Below are 20622 nucleotides of genomic sequence, written 5' to 3' on the forward strand. Positions count from 1 at the left end.
GAGAACAAGAACATGATGCAGTGAAGGCCTACACCAAGGGAGCAGGGCAGTCCTCCCCCAGCAAAGTTCTAGAAAGGCCAAGGTGCAGACCTTCAAGGCTCAGGAGGCAAGACTTAAGGGGCCATTAGTAGAACAAGGGCTGAGCAAAATCCAAGTGATTGCCAAGGCTCTGCCCTTCCCTCTGTGCAAAGTCTCCCGCATTTCTACCGGGGTTGGCGTTTTAAGAAAAATGGCTAAGTGTTTGTGGCTGAAATCCCCAAAGCTATTACGGAAAGGAATGCATTTTCAGAGTGTTGTAGAGACTTGCAGGTCTCCATCAGCTTCCCGTGTTTCCCAGGACATCGGTGTCCTCTGGGATTGTTTCTTACCTACATGGTTCTCAGCTCCCACCTTGGGCACAGAGACAGTCCATTGCCACAAGATTTCAGCCAAAATCCTGATTGACAAACCCATGTCTGCTAATGCCGAATGAATTGCCAAGCAATGTTTTGTGCCACCATAGTGACGCGGAGACAGCAGACCATTAGGGTAGTGTGTTGCCACTCCATCTCCCCAAGATCTTACTCATCAGCCTTGGCACTCTTGCCCGCTACACCCAGATTCTGCTTACCATTCTAAGAACAATAGAAGGTTTCTTACTAATAAAATGATAGCTGCTATGTATTGCTCTCTTACCAAGTGCTAAAAATACTTCGTGTGCAATATTTCAGCTTTTTTTTCAACAACCTATAAAGCATGTATTACTATATTTCTTCAGTTCTGAGATAACACTGATGATAGTAACTCTGAGGAGTGTTGAGGGAGGAAAAAAGAAGAATTACAACGTGCACAACTGATTGCAGCACTCAGCTCACTATCAAACGTGTCAAAATGTATTTCTCAGAATTGAGCAATTATCATGATATCCACACAGTTACAGCTGAGAAAACAGACATATGGAGACCAAAAACCTTGCCTGAGATCACAGGCAGCAAGTTGCAGGGCTGGAATTTGTAGCTAGCTTGTCTCGCTACAATCAGACACCAACGGAGGTACTACAGTCACTGGTCTGTGATCTGAGATGATCTCACAGAAAGAGATTGGCCTCACCTCTCTGCATATGAGCACCTCGGACAAGGTCGTGGAAAGATAGAACTGAACCTGGCTATGAATCATCACAGGTATAAAGTGAGCTGCAGCCCTGGCACTGTCTCTTTTCCATCAGTGAGATATCCCAACAGCCCCAGTGTTCTCTGTTCACGTAGATTGTAAAAAACAAAGAACAGGAATGCCTGAGTTGAATATCATGCAGCTCTAGAAAATGATGAGAGTCCATATATTTGTACTTAGAAAGACAAAACACTGCCAACAGAAAGATCAGGATATACAGCTGGACGGTCTAGCTTAATTTCTACTAAATGTTTTAAAATAAAAGGAGAAACTAGATGCACACAAGATTGGTAGGAAATACACCAAAATCATTATGTTTGATGAATTATGGGTAATCACTTTCCTTCTTCTTTTACTTTTCTGTTTCCTGAAGATTTTATTTTTACACAGAAATAACCTTTGGGGGGGGGGACTAGAAAGAAACCGAGTGTAGGAACAGTAAAGGGCTGGCCCAAGATCCCATAGCCGAGTGTGTCAGGTGAGGGCAGGAATAAGCAATAGGACTCTACCAGAAACAGGGGCGCCTGGGTGGCTCAGCGGTTAAGCTCACCTGCCTTTGGCCCAGGGCGTGATCCTGGAGACCCAGAATCGAGTCCTGCATCGGGCTCCCTGCATGGAGCCTGCTTCTCCCTCTGCCTGTGTCTCTGCCTCTCTCTGTGTGTCTCTCATGAATAAATAAATAAGATCCTTAAAAAAAAAAAAAAAGGATTCTATGAGAAACGCGGGCCATAGGCTACTCTTCCCCTGTGCCTAGGACACAGCATTTCCCTGCCTCACAAGACCACAGACACGTCAACCCAACTTTGCTTGCTACCCACAATGAATACAGAGATCTTTTGTAAAATCAAAAACACCAACGTAAGATATTCGAAAAAGTACAAAGTACAATTTGTAGTAGACGTTTCTCCCCTTCGTGGTACGCTGTCTTGACAGCATTCCTTTAAAATTTAGATCGTGGAGATAAAACGGGAAGAAAGAGATGGGAGGGAAGCCTAATCATGAAAAAAACATGCATGTCAAAATGGGACGAAAACCTGCGCCTTCTGTCGGGCTCATGTCTAATGAATAGATGGCGGAGTGTAAGGGGGGGTGGATTATTTCCTCCCTCTTCTTTAAATTTGCAATTCTTAGAAATACCTAGAATGTACACTTTGTCTAGGATGACTTCTTTGAAGATGCTTTTTGATTCTTTTTCTAAGGATGTAATCCTAAGAGGGTTTTTATTGCAGCTGCTGCTGTTGTTGTTTTAGTTTCTCATAATTACTCATTATTTAATGTTCTGGTTTTATTTCCAGCCCTTCTTCCTATTTGCTGTTGCTTTTCCTCACTACGGGTTTTCTTTTAATATTATGCAGCCTGTAACCTGACTAGCCGTGCCAAGTTATTTCAATTATTCCCTACGGTTTTTATTGGATATAGGAAAAGTCAGCCTTCTATGCCTTGCATATTTATGGCTACACTTAGGTTTCAGTACCAGTGAGAGAGGGGCAGGTGGAGGGAGAGAGAGAAGGGAGAAAGAGAAGAAAGAGTTGAATAGAATATTAAAGACTTTCTTAAAAATTGTATAGTAAGAATTAAAGGAACAGCTCTTATTTTCGTCTTGATGTTTACGTACAAGATCTGGAAAACGTCTATAGATCCTTCTACTGTAAACCAGTGATCCAGTGGCTACCAGTGATTATAAAGCATTTTAAAATGTAAAATCTTTAATTTGGATTCTGATTCTCCAGCATGGGGGTTAGGCCCAGCAAGCCTCCTGCTAAATCATTACAGTCACCAAAGGAGATTGTTCGCAGTGGCTCCTACAGCTTCCAGCCTGCCCCAACAGCCCTGGGGTAGAGGGGCCAGTGTAGTGTAGCAGAAAGCATCAGAACACCTCACAAAATGTCACCCCACTTCTTGGAGATGTGCAAAGCAAGGCCCAGAGAACAGACCACAGAAATTTTCCCTTCTTGTTACTTCATAAAATCTCCTTTCCTTGCCGTGTAAACTAGTAGCCTGGTTTTGAATTCAGGCCCTAGAACTGGTGTGCAACATGGGCAAATTGTTTCCTTTCTCTGCATCTATAAAATGGGGGTCATGTTTCGATGAACACAACTGCCAAAGGTGACCTGGGATATCATTCTGGGTTGCCTAGACAACAAGCTAGCTCCAGTGGGCCGCCTTCACCCTCTTTTGCTGGGAGAAAGGCTGCACCCAAGGTCAGTCTGATGATGGGGTTCAGAGAACAAACCCTGCCTCATTAAATTTGCCCCTTCTCCAGGAAAACCAATTTTTAAACCACATCACATGACGTTGTGGAATTCATCACAAACCCCAGATGGGGCCCACTTCGCACAGCCGGAATAATAACAGGCCATACCTGAACTTCACAGAGCTATTAGAAGGTTGAATGGGAAAAATGCAGTGCTTGCTCAATGTCCATCATCATTGCTGACTCCACTTACCACCTGTCCTGTTGTTTCCTCAATATTTAAAAAAATCAGTTACTTTTTCAATGTAAAGTGTTTCTTTAACCAAACAAGTAGATTTGAAAACATAAAATACATTTAAAAGACACATGTCCATGATGGGAAGGCCTGTTGCTCCCAGAGGGAAAGGATAGAAAAAGGGGGTATGCCCTCTTTAAATGCCCCCCTTAGGGTTGGGCCTCCAGACCTGGGCAGGAAGGTGATGGGAATGGGTGAGGGGCAGTCAGCTGGACCTGGAGAATCTGGAAGAAGAAGAGGGCTCTCTGTGGGAAGAAAAAGGTGAGCTTGGTATAGGAGTGGGAAGTGATGGAGCCTGATAAGCAGCAGGCCTGAGCTTGGCTAAGGGGAGCTGGGGCTGGGGCCAGGGGAGAAATAGGCAAACTGCGAGGGAGCCCTGAGGAATGGGAATTAATCATGGGTACAGCCTGGGCAGCAGGCTAGAGCTCCCCTTGCAAGGCTGGAGGAGGATTGGGGTGAAGGGGAGTGAGATCTGAGGGTGGAGCAGCTGAGGATGCCTGAGGATGCATCAGGCAAGGGATGGAAGCTGTGGAGTGGGAGAGACTGGAGAACAAGCCTTGACTGGTTGAGCTGGGAGCTCTAGAACGTGCTACTACAAGGAAGAGAAATAGATGAGGGATTTCAAAGATGATCACCTCTGAGAGGCAAGACCTGTAAGTGTGGGTACCAGTCAATATCCAGCTGGGAGTCTGATGAGGCATACAAGGACCCCCAAACCACCTCCCAAGCCCATGCTACATGTCCCACTTTGGGGGGCCTTGGCATTGGGCCTCAGGGTCTCAGGGCCTCAGAGCCTCATGCCCAGTGAAGATTCAATGAATGCTAGCTTTTATTCAGCCCTTTTAATCAGACCTTTATTCATTCAGGTCCTAGCCTGACCTTTTTGCCCCTCGTTCACACGTCCAGCAGAACCAACCTCCCGCCTCATCGCACAAACCCTTTGTTGCGGTCTCTGTTGTCACCCTTTCCTTGGTTTAGCTGAGTTTCTTGCTTCAAGTCTGACTTTCTGGTGTGACAGAGCACAAGCCCCCGGCAGGGGGGTGGGGGGGGCAATATCTGTACTCTCAGCACTGAGCTCAGCCTCTGCCACACATAGTAGGGACCTGTCAACCAGACACACTCTCTTTTGAGCCCAAATAACTTTCAAGGGTTACATTCAGCCTTTGAAGAGAAGAAAAGCACACACAGTAACCCTTTGCCAACCTGAATACCTCCACAGTGGGCAAAAACCACCACGGGCAAGAGGACACTTCATCTTTAAAATAAAGGGTAGAAGAAAACAAATGTTAAAGGGGTAGTCAATAGGTATTTTTAAGGAAAGAAAAATTCATGAGTCATCCAATTCCAAAACAAACAAGACTCATCTGCTTGAAAAGGCAAACAAACCCCAGCCCTGGGGCCCCCGTGGCCCACAGCGCACAGCCTGCAGACGAGGCTACGCTGACTGACCCACTTATGGGCCTCATGTAGCATCTCCAGCTTCCAAAGGAGACTTCACTAGCTTGGAATGTCCTTTTCACCGGCAGCCTTCCTCATTTTGTTTTTGCAGGTTTTAGCAAAACCCTAGTGTAAACACCTATTTCTGGGTTGTTTTGTTTACAGAAAGCCAAAAGTGCTTACTTACAGGAATCTTTTTTTCCAGGCCCCATCTCCCATGCGGTGTGAGGCCACCCCTCTCCGCACCCCCGTGGACTCACCCACTCACCAGGAGTGCAAGCAGGGGACTCCCCGGAAGTGCATAGATAAGAAACGTGGAAAATTTTAACACGTGGCCAAAGTGCTTGAGGTCCAGCCTCACCTACTCAACCCCACCTCAATCCCTTTGCTGCAAACCCGATTTGAGTTTAAACCCCAACTTCTCCCCACGGCCCCCCACTCCAAGAACGTCTTGCTGGTCCCCTTCTTTACGTTTATGATAAACCATCTGGAGAATGGGAGAGAATCTGGCAGGCTGGAGAAACTAGAGAGAAGGGTCAAAATTCAGGGCAGCATATGAAATTTATATTCCATAGGCTAAGCGGGAGGAGAGGGTAGGAGGAGCGAAGGAGTGAAGGAAGAATTTCTTGGGCAGATGGAGGAGGGGGGCTCTGAGCAGAAGCCAAGGGAGTCGAGAAGGTAGGAGAGGAGAGCAGGGAGCTGTGAGTCCTTGGGGCCTATGAGCTCAGCCCAGGCTCCCTCTTGATGGCTGTTCAACTGCTGCTTCTACACATCACTGCTCTGAGATGAACCCCACGAGATTACCAGCAAAGAAAATCACCTTATTCGTGTACCGCAGTACAATACATTCCTGCCGCTCTCTAGAAAAAAGTTGGGAAAGAGGTGAGCACCAAATTCATCTCCATGCCTTCATTATTTCTGATGATATTTCTGGGCACCAGTCTCTCTAATGGGCACAGAGCATAATAAAAAGACTAAACATTAAGGCATACGTGACCACATTGAAGCCCTGACCTCTCACTGGCTGCTTCCATAGCCTCAGTGCGTCCCTCTCTGTTCTGAGCCTCAGTTTCCCTATGTGTAAAACAAACTGTTCCAGGAACTGTTCAAGTTCAAGTAAAAGTAGAACTAGGATTTCAATGCACAAGTCAGAGGTGCAAAAGTGGGGGAAAGCTTCTGCAAGATGACCAGGCCCTGGCTGAGAAGCAGAAGGAGAGAAGGTGCCTCTGAAGATGGTTCCCTCATGTCCACTCATGTCCACTCTAGTGAGAATGTACGTGAGGGAACCATCGATCCTGCTGTTGGGCTCATAGAGATGTGCCAGAAAGGAGTCTGCTTCCTCAACAAGCAAAAGAACTGTCATAGGAGCTCGCCCTGAGCACAGAAACATCATGATTCAGGCCTTCCTCCATGCCAGGAAGGAACACAGTGATGTCCTCTCAGGCTCTTGGCAGCTAATCATGAATTCTACCCAGGAATACTGTCAAGGACCATTGGTCAAGGCACGAGTCTCCAGGAGCATCCATTAACAGGATGGGTGGATGCAGCTGCAGAGTTGTGTGAGATTGTCGGTGCTATTATTAATCTTATAGATTTTGGCTAATAATAGGTACTGCCTGCCAACTTAGTTCAGATAGCTTTAATGGGGGGGGGGGTGTTCATAGAATGAGTGGCTTATAAACAGCAGAAATTCATTTTTCACAGTTTTAGAGGCTGGAAGTCCAAGATCAGCGTGCCAGCAGGGTCAGGTTCGGGGTGAGAGCCCTCTCCCGGGTTGCAAACTGCCAACTTCTTGTTGTACCTTCTCAGGATGTGGCAGAAAGAAAGCACATTAGCTCTCTGCCTCTTCTTAAGGGCACCAGATCTACTCAAGAGAGCTCCATCCTTCGGGCCTAATTTCCTCTCAAAGGCCCCACCGCCAAAGACCTTCAGAATGGGGATTAGATTTCAATACACAAATGTTGGAGGGACACAAATATTCAGGATTCATAAAAGTAACCTCTCACCCAGACACTATGCTAAGTACTTTACGTATTCTATCCCTATTTAATCCACAAGCAACCCTATTTTACAGGTGAGGAAACTGGGGCATGGAGAAGTTTAATAACTTTGGTTATTAATGGTCCATTAGCTGGTCAGTGGTAGAGCTTAAGCCTGGATCTGTCTCATTCCAGCCATGCCAGAGCCCGTCTGTCTCCGCTCCCAACCACACCATGCTTTCCCCCTTCCAGATTCTCTCTAAGGCCACCATCTGTACTACATCTGTACTATCTTCACTTCACTGTCCAGAACAACCAACACCTGCCCTGGAGAGGTAGGTAATCAGAATTGGATATCTCAACCCAGTATTAGAAGTAATCAGAATTAGAGAAAATCAGAATTAGATACCCTGACCCAGCATTCTGTGCCAGCCTTCCCTCTTTCTCAAAAGGGGTCCTCTCAGAAAGGGATAGGCAAGAAAAAAGGTAAAAGAAGGATGAAGAACCATACCATAAATGAGTATCAATCCAGGCTTCACTGAATTCAGTTACATCTATGAGACCTTGTCATTTTTATTACCACCACCTCCTCGCCTCCTGATCTCTATTCTCAAACAAAATAGATGTTGTACCTTTAACTAGCTAACTGAGCATCTGCTATTGTGTTCTTAACAAAAATGTATAACCTGAATTTAATCAGGAGGAAACATAAGACAAACCCAAATTGAAGGGTACTCTATAAAATAGTCAGTACCCTTCAAAAGTGTCAAGGTCAAAAAACACTGAGGAACTAGTCCAGACTGAAGGAGACTGAACTGACATAAGATTGAATGCAATATGTGATCCCGAGTAGGACTGTCCCAGAAAGTGCTGGGTCTGAGCTGGGCTGACCCACTAGTGGGACCGTCAGTGAAATCTGAATAGGTTTACGGATGAGACAATAGCCTTGTACCAATGTGAAGTTCCTGATTTTGATCGAGATACTATGATTGTGAGAGATGTTCCCATTTAGGGAATTTGGGTAAAGGGAAGGTGCCGGTCCTTTGTTCTATTTTTGCAACTCTTTGTAAATTATTTCAAACTTTGTCAATTATTGCAACTTTCTGAAAATCATTTCAAAATGAAAATTTTTGACACAATTTCTTAAAAGCCACAGAGTACTGGAGAGAAGCAATGCAATTACCTTGGCTGTGGAAGTAGGCCCTCAGGAAAGTATTTAGTGAACCCAACTACTGGGTCAAACTTTTGGTCTCAACCCAAAATGTTGAGAGAAGATGACAGAAATTATTTATAACAAAACAACTAGGACATTTCTATTTGGGAGCTGTGATCCAGTGTGCTCACAGCCGCAATGCCAGATTTTAAAGTTAATTTTTGAGATGCTTGATCTCAAAGATAAATGCAGATAGGCTTAATGCCTGCAGGTATCAAAACTTGCTAATTCTACTAAGGACTAAATGTATCTCCAAGATACAACGTTTGATATAGAAACTTTTGAAAGAAAAACATTTCAACTTGACACATTTCATATAGAGAGACACATTTCCCTCCTTTTTTTAGGGGGATTGATTCCCCCCCTTTTTTTTTAATACTTTCAAGGCTTTCAGTCTCAAAGAATCATTAAACAATGGAGACATTCTGATCCAAGTGGAGCTATTTCTTAAGATTTATCTATGCAGCCCTTCCTGGCTTCTCCTTGTTCCATGCAACTCATCCAGTTTAAAGTAGAGCACCTGACAATGATTATAATGTGAAAAGTATGAGCTTTCAATTCTTCTATTAGATCAAGATTTCCATCCTGTACCTCTTGAATCTGCACACCTACAGAAGGCAAGTTCAGAACCAAATATCTTAGACTACTTTATGTCATTGTCAATGGCAAGGGTTCCTGAAGTCCTAAGGGGTCCCCTTTCAATAGATCCCTTTTGTTTAGGGCCTAAGATAAAGGACATTGTGGGGAAAGTTCACTGCTACTCGTATTGATAGCTTATATGAACTTGCTGGGTTTTTTACCAACTCCAAATCTTGCTGGGATGTGCCTTTTACCTCTGGTCTTCTCTTTTACTTCCCTCCTCCTCGTCTTCCCCCTTGATTTTGCCCTCACCACTCCCTCTGTTTCTTCTCCGATATTGTAATAGCTGCTAGAAATAGAAAGATGAAAAGACAAAGTCCCTGCCTTCAAGGAGATCATAACGAAATGGAAAAGAGAGACAAATAAGGAAACAACTATGGTTCTGATAAAATGACACAAAAACAGAGGTAGGTTGAGGTCCCTGGAGGTGAGAGGCATTTACCTCTGTCTGGAGAAGGACAAGAAAACTTCCCAGAGGAGGTACATTTGAGCAGTGCGCCCTGCAGGAAAAAAAAAAAAAAGGAATCCAAAAAGCAGAGGGAGATGGTGACTCAGTGCAAAGAGGCTCCAAGGGCAAAATATCTTTGAGAAAGAGAAGGAGAGAAGTTCAGCATGGCTGAAGGATGTTTGTGAAGCTCTGTCAAGTTTTGAGACCAGGAGGCAGGTGAGCACCATGCTGGGAAGGCTGTTACATTTTTTTAAAAATATACATTCTGGGAAATCGTTTATCTAGTTTGTCACAGAAATTCAGAGCCACGCTTGTGAATTTGAAAGCATTTTCAGTAGTAGAAACACCATCAGAAACTGTCACAACAAACAGTTATTAAGTGCCTACTATTTTGAGCTCAAGGTCAACGTATTAGTCTGCATGTTTCTACGTATTACAAACACTTTTAGAGAAAAGAAGGAATTTAAATTTCTTATGGCTGATTTTTTTAAACTGGATTTATACAAGCTGTACTCTTCAAAATGCTTCCTCAATTATAAAAATACGAGCCAAATCTGCGGTACTTAAACCCTGATGGAAGTTTAAAAACCATTATTAAATTTACTTTAGGTCCATGTGTGACAACATTTTACACTCTCTATAATGTTTTTTAGGTTGCTGGTGGAGGTACAATAGAGTAAGGACACTCAGTCTCTCCCCATGGGAATACAGCTAGGACACCTGGCCACAAAGTATGGGACATGTGCTGGAGAACTGTGGAAAGTAAATAGCAGCAGGTTGATTGAAGAAGAAAACCAAGACCAGGAGTACCACCAAACTAGCAGTGAAATTAGCATTTTGTTGTTCTCTGATACCTCCTGACCTAGACTCAAGGCTACTTGATCTATTTCAGTCATTACTAATGTCTATTGTTCAACTGGCATCTGAGGTGGATTATTGCTTAGTAGCTGTAGGACCTTGACCTAGTCTCTTTCTGTCTCTGGGCCTCATCTGTAAAGTAGGCTGACTGACCACGTGCTCCTGGAGGTCCCACCCTGTGCTGACGCTCCAAGACTTCACACATGACCACCAAGGAGCACCAAAAGGCTGTGGCTGAAGGGCTGCATGAGTTTGTAAAATTTACCAACTTAAGATATCTAACCACAGGTGCTTAAGACGCTTGTCTCTTTCCAATTTGGCTTCCCTTTATGTCAGGTCTCATTGTTGTGTTTTACATCGTTTTCCTTAAAGAGGATCCCCCAAGATATATAAACTTCAGACCTTGAAACCTAGATCTGCCCCTGCCCTACAGTCCTAACCAAGATGGCATTCAACTAGAGATTTCTTTCTGAGTCGTATGCAAAAAAAATCAGGTATTATGCTGGAAACTAATTAGCAGGTTCCTGTTTTAGAACTTCAAGAAAGAGAACACCTACTTTTCTTTCAGTAGGAAGTTTAATATGACTCCTTCAGGGCTTCTTGGGATCCTAACACTTTATGTACATTATCTGTTTCGTGGCTATAAGCTTCACAAGAACAGGAACCATGGTCTTTTCTATTTGCTGATGTGTCCCCAGTGTCTATTGCAATGCCTGGCCCAGAGTGAGTATCCATAAGTGTTATCATAGTGGTGCATTAATTTATGAAGACCTAGATTTAGGTATACCTTGTCTTTTTCCGTGAAGAATTTGAGACGGAGCACATGTCTTCTGGGCCAGGAGCAAAGAGTTACAAGCTCATTTACTAGACCACTGAAAGTGTCTTACCAGTTGATTTGAATGCCCAGGATATGAAGCACTTGCTGGTGTGGCCAACACTAATCTGGCAGTGGAAATGTAAGCTGGAATTTATGTGTAGAAGGACCACCAATGCTGAGAGTATGTGAAACCCTTCTTCTCTTCTTGCAATGCACTATTCCTCATTTAAAAGGCACTAAATGAACCAGAATTCAGACTTGGTTGGCCAAAGAACACCCCCTTCTTTCCCTCACTGGAGACAGGTAGATTCTCTCTTGGACCACCTCGATGAATTAAGTCAAATTCCCCTCCTTCATAGTCTTGCCTTTTCCATTTCTCTGAACTTTCATCATAGAGACCAGACGAGGGACCTCTCAAGGGTAGTGACAGTTCTTCAAATGCTCCCCTTGTTTTGCCAAATCCCGCAAGTTAGGAGCTGCCTTTGCTTCCTGCTCACATCTTCCAGAACCAGCTGCTTCAGTATTCTCTACAAATGGCAGCGGCAAAATCAGCAGCTGAGAAGAAGCCTGTATCCAGGAGGAGAAAGACAACAGAGCTTGGGAGGGAGAGAGACAGCAAATGTTGCTGGGGCTTCAATGGAATAGCAGAGCAATAGGAAAGGGGAATTAAGAAGAGAAAGTGATGTGGGAATTACCTAAGCTAATTACATAATCTCATCAAACTAAGATTCCCAAAAGGAAATGTAAATTGTGCAAGGCTCAACAACTCTAGAGCACAGAGAATTCTGTACTTATATAATAAATATTCACCAGGAAAAAAAAAAAAAGATTAGCATTTGGGTAAAGAAGAGTAGGCATGTCCTCTCTCCCTGAGTGGTTGTTTGTGATTATTGTTTCTAAACTCACCACATCCAGTTGAGGTTGACCTGCCATCCTTGTCCTGCGCAGCAAAGGGATGCAGGTGGTGTGGGCAGGGGAGGAGGCTGCCTATGGGGCAAGCCATGACAGATTCTCATTTTCATTTTCCTCAGGCTCTGTGGGTGCTCTGCACCTCAAATTCCCAGCTGGACTCTGGATAATGAGGAAAATTACTGGCCTGACCTGGTCCTTTAAATTTTTTTTCCCCACTCATGTCTTGGGCTTTCGTTAGTTTTCATTTCTCATTAAGAGAAAAATCAAAGAGTGAGAATTAAACACCTCTTGATTGTTTTCCGGCTGAAAATGGGAAGTTGAGAGTCATGGTGCTAGAACTGAATGAAAGGTCCAGATAAGATGAGGAGCCACCAGAGGGTATGTCAGCAGGCACTGGCTGTCCTTCTTCTCCTCCCTCTTGAGAAAAATAGGGAGCAATCTAACCTACGTGTGCTGAGATGAACTGACTGCCCTTAATGTCTATGTTTGGGTGAATATTGAACATACCCTGCCTCACTACATAAAGGAAGTAAAAATAGTGTGGTGGTTCCCCCCAAAATTAAACATAGCACTACCCTATGGTCCAGCGATTTCAAGTAGGTATATACCTAAAAGAATTGAAAGGAGGGACCTACACAGACACTTGTCCAACCAGTGTTCATAGCAGCATTATTCACAATAGCCAAAAGGTAGAAGCAAACCAACTGCCTATCAGTAGATGAATGGACAAACAGGAAGCGTATCTCCATATGACGGAAAACTATTATCCTTTAAAAGAGTGGATATTGTGACACATGCTACAAATGGATGAACTGCAAACACTAAATGAAATAAGCCAGGCACAAAAAGACAAAAATTATATGATCCCACATATAGGCCCCTGGTTATTCTGTAAGGAGTACAGGGCTTCAATTTGCAATGATGGAAGAGTTCTGGAGATGGATAGAGCAGATGGTCGCATAACAATGTGAAAGTACCTAATGCCACTTAATCGTATGCTCAAAAAAAAGTTTATGTGTTGTATATTTTACCACAGGAAACTAGGATATAAAGCAACATTTGTTTAACATACTGAGGTTCCTGAATCAATCAAGAGAACATCAGCGCTGCCCCTAGAGTTGGAGTCTAGTGGTGTGTGAAGAACAGGCGGTCACGGCAGGCCACACTCCTTCAGGGGGGGTGGGAGCCATCATGGCCTTCGCAGCTATGCATGCCCCCCTTTTCCCATGTGGATCCTTAAGAACACTTGCTGACTCTGTCACCAAATGCACCTGCCCCTCAACTCCTAAGGCTGAAAATTACAGGAGAACGTGTCTTTTCCTGTGAGTTGTACCACCCACCTGACGATTACTCACCTGTTACTGCAGACCAGCCTCCGAGGAACGAACTAGCAGTAAACCTCTTTGGGCTCACTCTTTCTAGACTCCCAGCCCAGAGGAGCGAAGCCAGAACTCAGTATTACACACTGAAGGGACTGGGCTTGGATTGCAGTTCTCCATATTATTACCTGTGTGGCTTTAGGCAAGTCACTTAAGTAAGCCTCAGTTTCCTCATCTAGAAAGTGGGAATATGACTGTCCCTACCTCACACAGCTATGCCAAGGCCTACACGGACTAATAATACAAGTGCCTAACAGAGTGTCCACAACAAAATGAGTATTCAATGGATACGAGCTTTATGTAAGAGATACATTACAGGTGGTAGCAGGGGTAGGGGAAGGATGGTCATTCATGTCATTATAGGAGTTGAAATATATCCCCTGTACAATCTGAACCTTGTACAGGCCAGCCAGCCAGGAGGAGCTTTAGGAGTGAGCAGGGATGCTAGTAAGTGATTAAATGGGGCTTTCTAGGGAGATGGGTAGTTCTCAAAGAATCCTTTTTATTTCTTCTCATCCCTCACCTAATTCCTTAATCTTTGAGGTAGTTTCTCTTTGGTGATATATCATTTTCTTGCATCTACTAGAAAGTTCACTCATTCGTGCTTAGGAAATATCTTGACACCCATAAATCCAAAGAATTGAGGATTATGTTTGTATAATTCCAAGTAAACAGAAAACTCCTCAAGGAGAGCTCCAGGATAAAGTCATTCCCGTGCGCGTGATGGTGGGGATGACCTCTGATGCTTCTTCATGATTTCAGTGAATCAGACTATCACACTGATGGTGTTGAATTGAACTCACTAACTTTAATTATTTTCTTAATTTTAATTATGCAGGTGCATCGTCCCAAAACCTGAAGAAGTTTATAGAAAGGTAAGTGAAAGAGGGACACACAAAGTTGTTTTTAGATTGGGTTCCTCATTGTGAAAAAAGAATGAAAGCCCTCTGCTGTCACCCTGTGATCACTTGTACTGAGCACTAGTACCTTGCTAGTCACTCCCAAATACTGGGACATTATCACTTCTTGAGCCAGTGGACATAGAAAGTGATTAACTTGCATATGTCCTTAAAGAAGAATCATAAAAATGCATACAAAGAGGGTCAAACTTAAGTCTAGCCAAAGTAGCTGAAAAAAGGCAAAAAAAAAAAAAAATCTCATCTTCTTATTTTATGTGCTCATTTTGAGCTTCAAATTCAGAAGGAAGGCCCTGGGTGTCCAGAAGAGAAACTTGGGAAACCCTGGAATTTTGAAAGTACAATACAGGAGCACAGTCATCAGGATGTCCTACAAATTTGGACAGGAGTACTCCAATAACACTTGAGGACAAACACAATGAAAAATCCTAAGAAGATGACATCATGTGCGCCTCCTAGAGATTTTAATCCGCTCTTTCCAATTCTATGCACCTATGTGGCCTCTCCCTAATGGAAAAGTAATTTACAGATTATACAGAAGGGGGAAATGGGAAGGCTGATCCTAGAATAAAAGAAAAATAGCAAAAAGCTACCATGGGGGGGGGGGGTGCATACAAAGATCCTATCACAGGCCCAGGCTGTGACAAAGTTCAATTTCTGAGTGTTTGCCATTCAGATTCTATCTCTGGCTTCTCAGTTTGTCTAGGAACCAACTGTTGGACCATCCAGCCATCGTCATATACGCCATGATTGGAAATGATGTCTGCAGCAGGTGAGTTATGGAGAAAGAAGATTTTGAAAATTCTTGGGTCCCCCCTCTTGTCTTCTCCACTCCACTGTGTTACAGTAGCCTGCTGTTGAGTGGAATTTCTCTGTCTGAGCAAGTCCTAGACATATGTGAAATCGATAGAACCAACCCATAAAGCTGAAAGACCCTTTAAAAAAAATATCTGATCCATTAATTCTCTGCTCCAATTAACAACAAATGGGCATGTCATGATACAAGTTATCAGTTGTATCACAAGATACATGCTGCTACTAGTCAAGAATCCAACACTGAATATCACGGCTTTTTAAGTAAAATAAGGACAAATCACAGCTACCCCATAAGAATAGCTTCTTCACTCACATTCTGATGTGGGTACTCATGTGGTAGAGACGGCATAGACTCAGAGCATTCGCATACAAACTGCATATAATGTGCGGCCGATCCCATTTATGCCCATGGCCCATAGTAAGAAAGCAGTTTTGTTGGGATCCCTGGGTGGCGCAGCGGTTTGGCGCCTGCCTTTGGCCCAGGGCGCGATCCTGGAGACCCAGGATCGAATCCCACGTCAGGATCCCTGTGCATGGAGCCTGCTTCTCCCTCTGCCTGTGTCTCTGCCTCTCTCTCTCTCTCTCTGTGACTATCATAAAAAAATAAAATCTTAAAAAAAAAAAAAAAAAAAAAAAGAAAGCAGTTTTGCTAAACTGCTAATATCGGTAGTGATTTCAAAATGTTGAATGCCTGAGTCTCCCACAACATTTTGGAAGGTTTCTCAAAAATTGTGTGTACCCCTAAGAATATGCTGCACATGTGAATGCCATCTGTCCTGTGATTGTGGCCAAAAGGAAAAGAAAAAAAAAAAAAAAAGGTGAGATCAGATCTAGAACAACTCCCCAGTAGCCACCCACCCACCATTTTAGAAAACAGAAAAGTAAAGCCAAGAGGGATTACGTGACTTGCCTGATAAATTGATTAATGGCAGAGCTCACCTCCAATCCAAGTGATACTAGAAGTAGGTCATCCTATTCACTGCCCGCCCTTTGCTTTCACTCACCAAGTTTTCTAAGCCTGTGCTAGAAACCCAGTTCAATATTACTAAAGTGTGTTTGCCCTCACCAACACCTCCATGGAGTAGGAGAGCTCCTGAACTCTCACCTAATCAGTGAAGTGAGTTCAGGCCAGGAGACACCCTGCTATGTGCAGAGATGCCAGTGTGCCAGACCTTGCCTTGGCACCCCCTGGGCTGGATTACCACTCTCCCCAGAACCCCAAGGCTCCCAAGGCCCCACAGTGGGGACCCAAATCCCAACTTCTGTGATGAGCCACATGGAACTCTCTGGTAAATAGCAAACACTCCCCCGCCCAAGCTCTCCATGAACCAAGAGCCACATCCTAGATCATCTCATCCCCACAGCAGCCTTAAGAGGAGAGCATGATTGTCCCTATTTTATAGATGGAGAAACAGGTTTGGCAAGGTTAAGGAATTCACTTATACCCTATGAGTAGCAAGGTTGAGAGGCAGACCAGGTTCTCTGACGAAGTCATGTGCTCTTTCCATAGGCCACACCTGCCTTATTTGCTTTCTTTTAAACAATGACTTTTTTTTAAAAAGTATGTATTGACTACCTGTGAGGTGCCAAATGCGGTGCCAGGCTCTGGGACAGGCAAAGAGGCCACAGGGCCTGACTGCAAGGAGCTTATGGAAGGAGAAGCACTGAGCTTCAGCCCCAGCCCCATCACAAAGCAGAACCAACCTATGGACATCAGTCAGTGCCCCTCCAGCCTCTGGATCATGTTCCCTGGGAGGGGACAGGGAGCAAACTGTGATAGTGAGTACAGAACACCTGCAGAAAGAGGCTTTGACTCCAAGAGCCCTAACCCCCAAATTGTACTTTTCCAGCAGAACGTGCTTGCTCAGAGGCCCTTCCAGTCCGGTCCTGCTTTTCCTTTTCAAGGAGCCAAAGGGCAGGCAGGCATCAGAGACCTGTGCCAGCCTCACACACACACACACACACACACCCCACCAGGGATCTGGGCAGAGACGCAGCGGGCATTTGGGTGAAAGAATGGGGTTGGCAGTGTGGGATGTCCCTGCAGTGCCCACTTTGCAATGTCCTGTGGTGGGGTTAGAAAAATAAAGACAGATGGCGACTATGCCTCCCCATCTGCCAGAACGTCAAGGTGGAGTAGACAACCCAAAATGAGCAAAGAGATTTCATAAAAAGCTCAAGCCAGCAACGAGTTGCATAATAAGTCTGTCCTGGAACAAGTTTGGGGATATTTGCTTGACTTTTTTTCTTTCCCTTTTTTATGATGAGGCTAGCATTTACTGAAATAATTCAGCTATGTGCTTCTTTCTCAATTCTCTAAACTCATGCAGTTACTCAATAAATACGTGGTAAGTGAATGAAGGTCATGATTGGAAGATAGCTTTCAGTGTCTGGAATTTAAGAAGAAAGGTAACGTAGACAAACACAGCTTTCCCCTGTGGCTCTACTCAGTTTGGCCAAAGCTAACCCAGCTTCCCCTGGCTTTTCCTAACATTGCCCTTGAAAGCTATGGAATGCCCGTGATATAGAAGGAGAAAAAAATGCCTGGAAATGGGGCAAATGTGAGTGAGCTCCGGCAGCAGAACCTTGAGTAGCAGGGGCGGCTTGGCAAATGGGAATGGTCTTAAAGGACTCAAATCATAAACCCTTCCTCCACCCCCCCCCCCAATATGACATCCCTGAGAAGAACATTGCAATTGCCAGAAATGAGATAGAATTATAAAAACATCTAATACTAGCTGCATATATATTGACATGGTTCCATTTTTACCTCGTGGACCTAATAATAGTTCATTGTACATTTTTCACCTCATGGAAAGAGCCAGGACTGCCCTACATGGGTTGTCCGTGGGCCCCAGCACCCCAAGTGTCTTTTCCCTGCAACGTCAATGCTTCCCATGTCACCTAGGGCAGCCGATTGGCACCACATAAGAGGAAACAAGTCAACGTGCTGATAGGTGACAGGCCCCAAGGAGCCTGCAGTGGCAAGAAACAATCCATTCCATCTAACCAAATGGTAGAAAAACCAGCAGGGAAGAGGATGTCCAGAGGAGTTCTTTCTCCCAGCCTCCTCAGTGGAGGCAGTGGTGGTCAAGGGAAGGATAAGGAGGTTTCCAACTGGCCACCATGTTCCAAGTCACCCCCACTTTCAGGGACCCAGGATCTCCATCCATGGGGTAATGTGGGCCCAGTGAGGCCCCAGCTCCTTCCCAGCCCATGTCAAGATGCCTCTTCGGGGCGGGGGTGGGGGGTGGGGTCAGCCATGTGATTACAGCTGGCTGGCTGAAGGTAAGGGCCACCTGTAGTGCCCGGCTGCTGGGAGAGCTCAAATGCTAGCTGTGCGTGAGGTCTGAGCCCTCAGTCAAGATTCATCTCTGGGCTTGAGCTCTGGTTCTGGGAAGTATCTTCCCCAGAGGCTGTTTGCCTTCTTCCTTAAGGGGGGGCACAGCTCTCCGGCATCCGCCAGGTGAAATCTGGCTGGACTAGCTGCCAGGATAATGAAATGATCACAGCCAGCCCTGCACCTGGGTCATGAAGCTTATTTTCACAATCAGACACAATTCATTAGGGCAAGGACAGGCTCTGAGCCACCCAAGGGGGTGAGGCTCTTTGTCTTTCGCCCGCCACGTGTTCCTGACCTGTGAGAACACAGCCCAGAGCGCCAGTGCTCTCTCATCATTTTCCCAGGTGCAAGCACCACATCCCCCAGGCTTTCTCTCTGTACACTCAGCACTCCTAACCCCTCACCTCTCCGTCTGAGTGACTGGCGTGAGCTTGCCAGTGTATGAGGAGGGATGTAGGGTCCTGGGGTACCCAGGCAAACCTGGGCTGGCAAGGTGGACCTGACACGTGGGTTGAAAAGACTTAGATGCTTCAGCTCAGCCCGTTCAACCTTTGGCAGATGTCAGAGAAGGGGTAGGAGATGTTTCCCAAAACCCCTGGGACTCTGGGCCTCTAAAATACTAGTGCTAAGTCTCCTCAAAAACCACCAGAGGAGGGGGAGTACACAGATCAAAATGGCATTGACCATTTCCCAGGGACAGAATCAGAGGCACCTTCTATGGCCCCCAGAAGGGGTGACCCACCACCTATTGCTTAGACCCAAAGCCCTTGCCTGAACTAAGAATCAGTCAATTTGGGGGCGTCTGTCTAGCTTAATCAACAGAACATGCAACTCTTGATCTTGAGGTCATGAGTTCAGGCCCCACGTTGGGCCTAGAGCTAACTTTAAAAAGAAAAAAATTTTTTTTAAAGAATCAGTTCATTTTGCTATGCACATTAAAAGATTTAATTGACAATGCACACGTGTTAATTATGTAGGCGTACATGATGGAGCAAAGGTGACTGAAAAATGTTCCGCCAGCGATGCCAAGCTTCCATTTTGTTTTCCCCTAGTAATTAGCCATTTGGCTTATGCTAGCCATTTGGGTTATGGGGTGCTCCCACAAAAGCACAAATTAGCTCAGAATGTTGGTTATCATCGGGGTTGTTTCTCTAGCCAAAAAAATAATCATTAAATAGGGAGTTTGGGAGACTTTTCTCCATCTTAACTCATCTTGGCTTTATGTGATGAGAGAGCCATAGCTCAGCATAATTGCTTTGTGCCAACACAGTAGTGTATCAGCAGGAAAAAAAAAAGAAAAAAAAAAAAACCCTGAAGTGCCAAGGCAAAAGTTAATAAGCAGTATGTATTAGCCTTACCGAAGATGGAAGATGGGTTATAGTCACCCAGCTTGCCTCATTTCACCCCTGCTGCCACACTGCACACGCACACACACGCACACACACGCATACACACACACACACACACACAGTGAATATCAAACCTGCTTCCTGTGGGTGGGTCCTCCTGGGCTGAGCAAACCCACAAGGCAGCCTGAATCCTCTTCACAAACTGGGATCCTTTTAGCACGTCTGCACATACACAAGTCAAGCTAAAGCCCCTGCCCAGCCTTCTGCCCTCAGTAGGTAGGCAACCTATTCTCATATCCTCATGAGAGATTTTTACCCATAAAGTAGTATAATTTTTCCCAAGGGAATAAAAAACAGGAATTTAGTATTTTGTTCTATATGCTGGCGTTTTGCAAAATAGAACATCTTTCTTTTCTTTTTTTCTTTTTCTTTTTTCCGGGCAGGGTGGGGAGTTCTAAGCAACCCATTACATGGTGTAGAAGCACGTACAGTCCCCACAGCTGACACCTTACTGGCAACCCCTAGCATCAGAAGCATCAGACTTGTTCTGCATTTCCTCTGTATGGGTACATTTTGCTTGTCACAAATTAGCCAAAGTGATCTTTGCATCCGTGATCAGCCTGTCACCTCTGCATAGCAGCAATTTAGAAAGTGATTTTATTTGACTAAGTTAAATCAGTGGGGGACAAATGCCATAAAATTGCAATGCCTTCTGCTCCTCCCATTAAAGCTTAGGTGGAGTCTGGGTATTTCCCCTCTTTACTTGAGGGAGAATAAAAATAATATGAGAGTCTGATTTATTTTTATTATTTTTCTGATTACAAAATGACATCTGTTGTGAAAAGTTCAAATAATCCAGCGTGTAGGAAATGAGTTT

The 20622-nt window shown here is 44.6% G+C and overlaps 1 protein-coding gene across 2 annotated transcripts in view; it reads left to right on the top strand.

Moving 5' to 3' along the window:
* AOAH (acyloxyacyl hydrolase) overlaps positions 1 to 20622 on the top strand; it is a 158642-nt gene that overhangs the window by 111832 nt on the left and 26188 nt on the right. For both annotated transcript variants that reach the window (XM_077856197.1, XM_077856198.1), the window contains exons 15-16: positions 14159 to 14195; positions 14935 to 15009. In XM_077856197.1, coding sequence (XP_077712323.1) covers positions 14159 to 14195; positions 14935 to 15009 — 112 coding nt within the window. The remainder of the gene's footprint in view (positions 1 to 14158; positions 14196 to 14934; positions 15010 to 20622) is intronic.

This window comes from Canis aureus, chromosome 18 (assembly GCF_053574225.1).
Source record: "Canis aureus isolate CA01 chromosome 18, VMU_Caureus_v.1.0, whole genome shotgun sequence".
Classification (NCBI taxonomy): Eukaryota; Metazoa; Chordata; class Mammalia; order Carnivora; family Canidae; genus Canis; species Canis aureus.